At 34.0% G+C, this 12071-nt stretch overlaps 1 protein-coding gene across 1 annotated transcript; it reads left to right on the top strand.

Annotated features, from left to right (window-relative positions):
- Positions 1 to 1374: 1374 nt before the first annotated feature.
- LOC141675207 (coatomer subunit beta-1-like) lies at positions 1375 to 8991 on the top strand. Its single transcript, XM_074481917.1, has 6 exons — positions 1375 to 1499; positions 2521 to 4614; positions 6516 to 7025; positions 7580 to 7665; positions 8295 to 8541; positions 8813 to 8991. Exons 2-5 carry the CDS (start codon positions 2569 to 2571, stop codon positions 8497 to 8499), a joined length of 2847 nt encoding a protein of 948 aa, XP_074338018.1. The 5' UTR covers positions 1375 to 1499; positions 2521 to 2568; the 3' UTR covers positions 8500 to 8541; positions 8813 to 8991.
- The last annotated feature ends 3080 nt before the right edge of the window (positions 8992 to 12071 follow it).

Raw genomic sequence — 12071 nt, 5'->3', positions numbered from 1 at the left:
AGCCCAATGTGGAACATACGTGGACTACCAACTCATCACTTCTGACTGTTTCTGCTTGAACTAATGAAAATTTTAAAAAATTTAACATTTTCTGTTAATTTTTTTAGAAAATGATAACATCATGATATATATATTAATATTTTAATATTTTAAATGAGTCATCCTGGGAAATGGTGGTTTATGTGAGATATTTTGATGAATAGGGTAGCCGACTTGATATAAAACCCTTAAAGAATTATAGAAAATAACATAATTCTATTAAATAAAAACACTTAAAGTACGCGAAAATAAAGGGTTTTTCGATTAATAGTCCGTGCAATACATTATGATACCTTATATTTATTACAAGATTTATTTATACAAGCATATAAACTAATTTGGCAAAATTTACAATAATTAAGTAAAATTAATTAAGTAAAAATAATGAATTAAAGTCGATATAAAAATAATTGACCGATCGACTATCAACTATTAATATTTATTTTTATAGTAAGTTAAATGTTGAAGAAATTATATATACATATATATGTTTAATATTATTTATATAATTAAATCAATAAGTGTAACAATATATAATATAGCTTTATTGCGTTTTGGTTAGATTTAAATGTGATTTTAAAAATAACTAGAAATTAAATCGCAACCAAATTTTTATTACATTTTTGTTAGATTTAATTCATAGTTAATTTGTTTTAAAAAATTACTCAATGGGGTAGAAAAATAATAAATGAAAAACATGAATTAAATTAGCATTAAAAAAGGGTGAAAGACCAAAATAACCATTTTAAATAACAATCTCTCAAAATACCCACCATAATTTTAAGCTGCCCAAAATAACCTTAAAAAACTCCATTTTTAGTGGAGTACGAGTTTGATACTCTACTTCCCCATTAAAGTATCATGTTTGATACTCTTCTGTCACTGGATTAAAGTATCGATCCATATATTCCTTTGATCAGTGGAATAACATTTGAGATACTTTTTTGTTAGTGAAGTATCATATAAAATTTTAAATTTTATTTTTATTTATTTTCTAAATATTTCTAAACCCCAGATGGGAAATTGTTAAACCATAAAATATTAAAAATCTAAAATATGGTACATGTTTAAACAATAAAATATTGAATAAATATTTATTTATTTTTTTAAAAAATAATGTACAAATGACGGTGGAGGAGTATTAACCAAGACAATCTACTCACAAAGGAGTATCATTCTGATCTTTCACCGAAAGCGACCTATCATCCCGATACTTCAGTGCAATATCTGGTTGGTATTTAGGGCACCTTATTTCGGAAAGAGTATTTTGGGCAAAAATATATCTAAAAAGAGTTATTTCGGTCTTTTTTCATTAAAAAAATAAGAAACTAATCTAAACGACACCGTTTAGCAACTTAAAGGAACATGGCGAAGCAAGATAAATGGGTTCGCACATGAATCTGAGTAGTGTATGTATAGATTAGTAACATCGCAAGCTCTCCCAACATTACATCTCGCTCGTAAGTCTCTCTCTGTCTTCACACACTTTTAATTCATCAAATTAAATTTACATTTTGTGTTTTATATACACTCGTTAATTATCGATTTATTAACAATTTTATTTATTAGATCTCAATGTATCGATTTAATTTAATTCAATCTCGATGTGAATCACTGTAATTTATCTCTCGATCTGTTACTTCTATTACTTGTTTCATTTTTATGTAGGTGATTTGTTATTGAATGACACGATTACATGAATTGTTTCGATTTCGAGATTTCGAAAAGTTGTGTATTATCGTAATTGCTCCTCAGTTGTTTAGTTGATTAATGTTTTAGTGCTGTAGAATGACCTAATGTTGCGGATATTTTAAATTGACAAAGCTTCGTGTTGGTATTCATTTCACACTTGTGTTTACATTACTGTCGGTTATTCGTGATTTATGTGTCGATTTGTGGTTGCTTAGATTTGAATTACGTGATGCGAAAATGTGCTTAGTGGTTACGGATCTTGTTAAATCGAACAAAGCTCAGTGTTCTTATTCATAAAACTCACGTGTACATTACTATCAGTTATTAGCGATTCATGTGTCCATTTGTGGTTCCGTAGATTTGAATTATGTAATGCTTAAATGTACGTAGTGATTAGGGATTTTGTTATTATTTTGTTTGTTAGATCTGGATGATTCGTTTTCGTGTGTTGATTAGTTACGTTCATTTTACTGGATCTAGTGTTATGAATCTTGTACTTCGATGTTTTGGTTTGTAAATGTGATTTCATATTGGATTCTTTTGATTACATGAGGACTTTAGTTATTGTGAATCTGTGATCGGGAAGTGCTATAGTTTCGCAAATTGTTCAATTTGGTATTGCTTTATTGTCTGATGTTGTAAATTAAAATTATGTAGTCGTTCTATTAAGTTGATATTGGAAATGAAAAAGCTTTTTGGTTTCTTTTTTAATGTGCAAACAAAATTAGATGCTGTAAGTATGCAGAGCTCGATTGTAAAGTAATCGGATATTTGGCTTTGATTTTGCAGCATTGGATCAAAGATCTTTGCGTTGTTGTATTGTTAAGTGAGTGAGATATGGAGAAATCTTGCTCTCTACTTGTTTATTTTGATAAAAGTACTCCTGCTATTGCAAATGAGATTAAGGAAGCGTTAGAAGGAAATGATGTTGAAGCAAAGGTTGATGCGATGAAGAAAGCTGTCATGTTGTTACTTAATGGAGAAACTCTTCCGCAGCTGTTTATCACAATTGTTAGATATGTGTTACCTTCTGAGGACCACACTGTTCAGAAGCTATTACTTCTGTATCTTGAAATTATTGAGAAGAGAGATGCTAAAGGAATGGTTTTGCCGGAAATGATCTTAATTTGCCAAAATTTGAGGAACAATTTGCAGCACCCAAATGAGTACATTCGGGGAGTGACTTTGAGGTTCCTTTGTCGGCTGAACGAGGTGGAGATCATTGAACCGTTGATTCCTTCTGTTTTAGCGAACTTGGAGCATCGACACCAATATATTAGGAGGAATGCAATACTTGCAGTGATGGCCATATACAAGCTCCCTCATGGGGAACAGCTTTTGGTTGATGCCCCGGAGATGATTGAGAAAGTTCTTGCAACTGAACAAGACCAATCGGCAAAGAGAAATGCATTTCTTATGCTTTTCAATTGTGCCCAGGAACGTGCTATTAATTATCTTCTAACTAATGTTGAAAAGGTAGCTGAATGGGGAGAACTGCTTCAAATGGTTGTTTTGGAATTAATCAGGAAAGTATGTAGAACAAATAAGGGCGAGAAAGGAAGATATATTAAGATTATCATATCTTTACTAACTGTTCCTTCATCTGCTGTTGTGTACGAGTGTGCCGGAACACTTGTATCTCTCTCATCTGCGCCTACAGCAATCAAGGCCGCAGCAAATACTTATTGTCAGCTTTTGTCATCTCAGAGTGACAATAATGTCAAACTTATTGTGCTTGATCGGCTAACTGAGCTGAAATCATCACATGGAGAGATAATGCTTGATCTAATTATGGATGTACTTAGGGCTGTCTCGAGCCCAAACCTTGATATTCGAAGGAAAACACTAGATATTGTTCTTGAATTGATCACTCCCCGAAACATCAACGAAGTAGTTCTTACTCTGAAGAAGGAAGTCATGAAAACGCAAAGTGGGGAGCTTGAGAAGAATGGGGAGTACCGCCAAATGCTCATTCAAGCTATTCATTCTTGCGCAATAAAGTTTCCGGAAGTGGCTAGTACTGTTGTTCATCTGTTGATGGACTTTCTGGGGGACAGCAATGTTGCTTCGGCTCTGGATGTTGTTGTATTTGTCCGAGAGATAATTGAAACTAACCCAAAGTTGAGAGTTTCAATTATAACAAGATTATTGGACACCTTCTACCAGATTCGAGCAGCAAGAGTTTGTTCATCTGCACTTTGGATTATTGCAGAGTACTGCCTTTCCCTTTCTGAAGTTGAGAGTGGCATTGCAACCGTCAAACAGTGCCTAGGAGACTTGCCCTTCTACACCGATTCCGAGGAAGGGGATTCTGCTGATTCTTCGAAGAAACCTCAGCAAGCTGACTCCATTACTGTCTCGTCTAAAAGGCCAGCTATACTTGCTGATGGAACTTATGCTACTCAAAGTGCTGCCTCTGAAACTGCTTTTTCACCTCCTACTGTTGTTCAAGGATCGTTAAGTGCTGGAAATTTGAGATCTCTTCTTCTGACTGGAGATTTTTTTCTCGGGGCAGTTGTGTCCTGCACATTAACCAAACTTATCCTGAGATATGAGGAGGTTCAACCATCAAAAGCTGAAGTCAATAAAGCTTCTACCCAAGCATTATTGATCATCGTCTCCATAATCCAACTAGGACAATCTTCATTTCTTTCGCACCCAATTGATAATGATTCACAGGACAGGATTGTCATTTGTATAAGATTGTTGTGCAACACTGGGGATCAGATCAGGAAGATCTGGCTGCAATCATGCCGTGAAAGTTTTGTTAAGATGCTTTCAGATAAGCAGTTGCGTGAAACAGCAGAAATCAAAGCAAAGGCACTGATATCCTACGCACAGCCGGATGATCTTATTGATTTCTACCATTTGAAGAGCAGGAAGGTAAGAATCTACCTCAGCTTCTAACAAATTACAAAATGCAACTATAAATCAATGCTGTCACTTTACTAAACGCAGCGCAGGGATAGGGAATAGGTGCTCTGTTTTGGGTACTTATTGACTATATATAATCTCTCTTATAGTTACTAATTAGTTTGAGCAAAACAGGTTACATTTTAAGTGGTCTATGCCATTGTTGTCACGGCGGTCGACTAGTCGCTACTAGTTGACTAGTCGGTTTGAGAAAGTCGACTGGAGAGCTCGACTTGCGAATTGCGGTCGACTAGTGCAAAGTCCAATCAAAATTTAAAACGAAAACAAATCAAAAATTTTAAAAACCTACTCAGCATCAGCAACAATCAAACATGCTAATTTCAACTTATATATTATTATGTATGTGTGTTTATGTATGTATAAATTGATTAAAACTGAATATGCATGTAGTATAATCAGTAATATTTTTATAGAAGTCATCTTATTTATGTGAGTATATAAAAGGGAAAATAGATATGTTTGTGTTTAACATTTCTATTTTGCGATTTATATACATACGAGTACGAGAATGTTAGACTTTTGTTGTGGAAAGCCACATATATAAGATATATAATATTATATATTATTATTTTGTCAGCGACTAGTCCACGACTAGTCGACAAGCTGGACCTCCATCGACTCGACTCGACTTATCGACGTGACAACCATGGTCTATGCTAAGATGAAGTTGATGTAGTCCTGCAACATGTTATGTACTTGTTTTATTTGTTTAAAATAGTTATCCATTATGATGGTAAATCTACTATTATATTAGTTTATATGTTGGTAGTAGTACATGATAAGTGCTGGTTGTTCTTTTATTGTGTGGTGTGGGTACTGAATGTTCTCTAGCCATGCAGCCATGAAGGAGCTTAATATTGTTTTGAAAGAGTTTGTTATTCGATATCTAAGAGATACAACTAGATAATATGAGGAGTAATAAAAATTTGTCTTCTACTAAGGATATCCTAAATGTATCTTATTCAGAAAAGCTTTTCATTTATACACAAGTAGATAGCTTCCCAAATTTTGTTTCTAAATAATTTGAAGTTCCATACCTTAAAAGAAAAATTATTTTGTCTGGTGTTTGACGCTCTTCTCAAATGGTTGCTTCTATAGTAGTATTTTGTAATTCGAAAGAAGCAGTGCAATAGGCTGTTAGCTGGGACCTTGCCTTTCCCCTAGGAATTTGGTGATGCTTGAAGTTTGATCAAGTCAATGGTCATTGATCGATTACTAAATAGTATATGCGTCGTGCTTTTGTTCCGCTTGATATAATTTCTATCGTTACATTTTGGAAATTGTAATCCTATTTTCCTGAGGGTTATAACTTTATCAAGTTTTAAATGAAACTCCATCTATCAATTTTTTTGACGGGAATCTTCTGAGCTACCAGTAGCTGAGTATATTAATCATGGAAAAAGAAGCGCGCAGGCTTGAATATTTTTTGCAACTCACACAAAATTATATATATATATATATACACACATAAATCTATGTATATATATGTGTATATATACATACATATGTATGTATATATGTACACACATTTGTCTGAATATGCAAGTCCTGACTCTCTTTTTTTTAAAAAGCTGCATCTTTTTTATTCTGACTTCTCTTAATCCGACATCAGATGTAATTTTTATGTGGTAACTTCGTAATTTCATTATGTTATTGATTAATATCAGTTCAAATGAGTTAATCTCTGTGATTGAGATCAACTTGACATCTCTACTTGTATTCTTATATTTCTTGGTACATGTTTCAAATCATTTTGTCCTTGCTTCTGTTCTCTTCTGTCTTTTGTGTTTTTAATCTGCTGTTAAAGTTTGTACTTTTATTCTGAAATTTTGTTGCATCATTTTTACAAGGGTATGAGCCAGCTAGAGTTAGAGGATGAGGTTCAAGATGACCTGAAACGTGCCACAGGGGAATTTTTACAGGATGGAGACGGTGCAAACAAGCTGAACCGTATTCTTCAATTGACTGGATTCAGTGATCCTGTTTATGCGGAGGCCTGCGTGACAGTTCATCACTATGATATTGTTCTTGATGTGACTGTTATTAATCGAACTAAGGAGACCCTCCAGAATCTGTGCTTGGAGTTGGCAACCATGGGTGACCTTAAGCTAGTAGATCGTCCTCAGAATTATACTTTAGCTCCAGAATCAAGCAAACAAATAAAAGCAAACATTAAGGTGTCGTCAACAGAGACTGGAGTCATATTTGGAAACATAGTTTACGAGACTTCCAAGGTGTTCGACAGAACTGTAGTTGTCCTGAATGACATTCACATTGACATAATGGATTACATTTCTCCTGCAGTATGTGGTGATGCTGCCTTCAGAACTATGTGGGCGGAGTTTGAATGGGAAAACAAGGTATTAGACTCATGTCCAAATCTTTGTATATTCTTATCTTGTTGTTCTAAGGCATCTAGTCTTTTAGTAAATATAGACATAAATCATAATGTTCATGAATATTAAAACATGAACAACATATAATGCGAGATAACTTGTGTCTATCTCCGACTTGTCCTCCTATATGTTATCCATTCTAAGAATCGTCTGGACTTAAAACTTGTTAGTTTTTTTGTCATAGGACCACAAACAAATTTCTCTTTTGAATAATGTATTTTGCCTGTGGCTAAAAAAGATGCCTGAATTTGTTTTTTGTGCATAGAAGGTGGTTTGCAGGAGTATGTGTGTATACATGGGTTTCACATGATTCTCACGAGCACTATGTAGTACTCCCTTTTATTCCAAAGATTGTATATGTGCTTTAATCAATTTCACTTTTTTACAGAACTCCCTTTGACATATTTTAATCATCTTTAGTTGTACACTTTGTCTTATTACTGTTGGTCACTAGTAGTTTCTTATTTTTTCACAGTTTGTAGTGTGCTTTAAGTTGGATCTAACGTCCTGAATTGCAGGTTGCTGTCAACACTGTAATTCAAGATGAGAAAGAATTCCTTGATCATATTATCAAATCAACCAACATGAAGTGCCTCACAGGACCGTAAGTCTTATAGCTTTGATTTCCTTTTCCCTTTAATCATGTGTTTTTACTTATCCACTTGGATGATCGTAATAGTTATGTTTCTTGCAATAAAGCTTAAACATGCCAAAAACATTTGTAAAAAGCAGAGCATAGGAAGCATTTTTTTTCTTTTCCAAACCTGTTGAAGGGATTATAATAGAAATGGGAGATTCAAGCTCAAAGCTACAATTTGACATTTTGCGAATGAAGGAAGCTTGGGAAGGAAAGCTCGATGATTAGGTATTTAGGTTTGGGTGATTTGGGTTTACTAGCTATCCAAGTATGACAGAAATGAGAGAAATTAGAATGGACAGGTCTTGTGGGTCCCTCCCTCCAGACTTATTCTAGATAGACACAAAGGGTCTTTACAGTTGTCCTCCAGACTTATTTTCGAATATCATTGTACTGTTTTTGGTAATATTAATGTCAACGAGCCTTTTGAGTTGTGTAGCCTTCCAAATCTGATCTTTCTTTATTTATCAACTGTCGAGCTCCTTGAACTTTGCAGTGAGCTTATATATGTAAACCATCTGCCTAGTGTTGATAACCTGTTATAACTTGATCATCTGAATGACTTGATTTTATATTGTTGTTTTTTTATTCCGTAGGTCCGCTTTGGAAGGTGATTGTGGATTTTTAGCTGCCAACTTGTATGCAAAGAGTGTATTTGGGGAGGATGCTTTGGTAAATATAAGCATTGAGAAACAGGCTGATGCTAAGCTGAGTGGATATATTCGGATAAGAAGCAAGACTCAAGGAATTGCTCTAAGTTTGGGTGACAAGATTACTCTGAAGCAGAAGGGCAGTGGATAATCATCGTTGGAGAAGGGCATAGTTTATTTTCTTATAATATTGGTATGTTGACCTCTATTACAGTAGCTTGCCAATGTTGTGGTTTTTTTATGCTATTTTTTTAAGAATGCAAAAGAAATTAATTAGCTTTCAGTTTGTTTAGAAAACAATTGAGGGAAAACAAAAATTTCCAAGTTTCCTCCACTTTTCCTCTTGGTAGAAATATATATCGAGTTTGCTGATTTTGTTGTGTCTTTCTTCTTTCCTCTTCACTTATAATTTTTAATCTCGGTTTTCTTATTTGTTTCTGATCCTTGCATTTGTGGTATTGCAGATTTTTGCATTTGAAGAACGTTCTAAGAGAATGAAATTTGAGGTTTGAGGACTCTTTTTGTACAAGTGTTGCCTTTGTTTATAGTTACAAATACTCCATCAGAAATTTGTTTGTAGCAAACTGAGAATAATTGGATTTAGGCTTCAAATGTTTTTTCATTAGTAAATTTTTCTCGAGCATTTGTTTTATTAATTTCAATTAATTTCAAGTTCTTCAGCCTAAGTAGCAAAAGTAATTTAGTTTCTCCAACCTTGTGCCATTACATGGTTAATATGAAGTTCATTCTGTATGTGTGATTACAATATGTGTGATCAAACTGATTTTGTATAAGAATAAAGTTGCAAGAGTGAGGCGTAGAAATATGGATCCCAGGCAGATACTATGTATGTTTTCCTTTAGGCTGAAGCACAAGCTTTGTGGAAATCAAATGAATTTCAAACTATAATCCATTACAAAGTTACAGCTTACAAAAATTACATCTAGCAAATAATTAGAATCTCCTCTCTATTCGATGAGTAAGAGTCTGTAGCAAAATGAAGAAGATGTAGCTCTCGGGTAACAAGAGATTGATGAAATTACAAAGTGGTCTCTACACTGCAATAAGTGAAATTCAGTCGGTATAAGTGAATGCTGTCGCTTTTAAGTAATTACGATTAACATGACTTAGTTGATGTCTCGTGGTCGGTATTACAACTTATAACGACAATAATTAGGTTGATGTCTCGTGATCGGTATTACAATAACATGAATCAGTTGATGTCTCCTGTTTGATCTTACAATAAAACGTCATAAAAATATTAATTTTCAGCTAATTGTCGAACCCACAAGGTTGCATCGAAGAGAAATTAACCACTGTAACAATAGTAGATTAAGGTCAACAAGATCATTTATAAAGATGAATCAACACTCAAGCTATTGATAAACCAAAATGTCAACACACTAACGAAGGAAAAGTCCACTATTACATTTAAGCTGCACGTGTGGTTCCCTGTACTTTGGGGGAACATAAATTTAGGCTAATGAGTCGAAAAGATGGAGAATTACAGTTCTACCCCTCGATTAAATGTTGCAGGAACATCAAGTAACTTTGCACATAAATCTACTTCGTTTGTCATGCAGCCGGTTTTACAAGTTACCAATCATTTTTATTACTGTACTTAACTCAGATACACTCTACAGTGTTTGTTTTCATGTCAAGCATATATCTGATTTTGCACTGTGGGGAACAAAGATTAACAACATTTTGTGGTGTACCTCGCTGTGAGACAATTAAGATGTACACAAGCATGAAGCATTCATTTATTCTATTAAAGGGAGCCGAGAGCTTGTTTCCGTAAAAATGTTTCGCTTCTAAGAATTATAAAACGGGAGTTCAAGGAGGATCGACCCTGAAATTTACGGACCCGAATTACATTCGGTGGTTTATGAGACGTAATTCATATTAATATTATTATATGAAAGACGGAATATTAAAAAATTCGTTGTTGATCCTTTATCACTCAATTCAGAGCCGTTAGATTAAATTGACGGGAATCGTTAAATATAGTCTTAAAATTATTATTAAAAAGGTATAAGGTTCGAACTCAATCAACAACATATTAAAATTATAAATTAAAAATATAATCATAAAAATGACCGTGTATCGCACGAGTTATATACTATTATATGGGTCTTCCTCTATCACGATTTTTGATAAAAATTTTGACAAGCTGAATACTCTACATGCAATTAAAATTCCGGTGAACTGAATCTCAAAGACAATTTTTGTTCAAAAATTACTCGATGTGATATTAAAACTCTGGTCGACAGATCTTAAAGACTAATTTTGTCTTAAATATTACTCGACATGATATTATAGGAGCTCTGGTCGGTAGGATGATAAAGACAAATTTTATCTCAAAATTTTACGCTCCGTAAAAATAAATTTTATTACATGCCAAAGAAAAAAATTTACAAGAATTTAAGTTTACCTTAGTTCGCGTGTTTTGCAGGCTATTGCGTGAGCCCGCAGGGTTTACCCAGTGCGCACCCGAAAGGTAGCGGCTGCGGGTTACCTACGATAAAAAAAAATTACTAAGTCATTAGTAGACTTTAAAACGTGAAAATGAAACAACCTAACTCATGAGAAAATTCTTCCCCCACATGTGAATAGCCCCAGCTATGGCGACTGCATGTATCTCTCTGCGTATTTTCAATGATTTATTAAGTATAAATCATATTAATCCATGCTAATAATACATGTATAAAAATGGGCCGTCCAATGAAGATTGAGAATTCCAATAAGGTTTTAGCTGTTATTCAGAAGCATTGCTTGGATAACAATCAAATATCCCATGATTATAATCTTTAATATTCCTCGGGATCGTCTGTTTTACTTATCTTAATCACTGCACTTAAACCTTCTGTCAAGCTCCTTCAACGCGTGTAATAACAAGTGACTTGCAGTCACTAAAAGAATGTACAGTTACCTTTCTTTTTTCCATTTCCATTCATATTTTAATTTCGTGTACAAGATTCCGCGTGAAAAGTAACATGTCGTTCTAAAATTGTAAGGTAGTAAAAGAAGATCCGAACAAAACCTTATACTCAATTACACTCCCTTCAATCGTTCTACACATTTCGTTATAATTGACAACAACAAATATAACCAATACAGATACTATTCCAATAACAAATATTAAATTAAATAAACGAGGGGAGGACTCGAATCCGAGTCCCTCTCTAAACCGAGTTCCGATATCATGTTAAGTAATCGATCGCTCTAAAATTTTAAGGTGGTAGAGGAAGACCGAACATGATTTTATACTCATTAACAACTAGAATTACAAGAATCTAAGACCTAATTATTAATAGGATGCGATGAATGGCTAACGATTTTTGTAACATATTATACCGTAATGTAAGCCCGTGATACGTGACAATACGAGTCTCCCGTACTGCCATATGGGACAAATTCTATACGTAAACCAGTCTAAAAACAGCTGAACAGATATACAGAGCTGAAAGTATATCTGCTTTACGATCAGATGTGTTCCTTCTTGTTCTCCTAGTTAAGAAAGCTGCCTGCAGGCCACATTAAAATACATCAGATCTCTGTGTGAACTGTGAACATGCATGTTTGTTGTACACTGTGAAAAGATTGTAAGATTGTTGTGTCCAACAGTAAGAACAAAAGGTGCAGCTATATCTAATTTTACTTGTTGTTTGTGCTAGCACACGATCCAACACTTGACCCTTATAAACATGATGGGTTTTGTTT

The sequence above is a fragment of the Apium graveolens genome, chromosome 7, assembly GCF_009905375.1.
Source record: "Apium graveolens cultivar Ventura chromosome 7, ASM990537v1, whole genome shotgun sequence".
NCBI classification, from domain to species: Eukaryota; Viridiplantae; Streptophyta; class Magnoliopsida; order Apiales; family Apiaceae; genus Apium; species Apium graveolens.
Note: the sequence above shows the minus strand (reverse complement) of the source record. Positions and strands in the feature narration are given on the sequence as shown.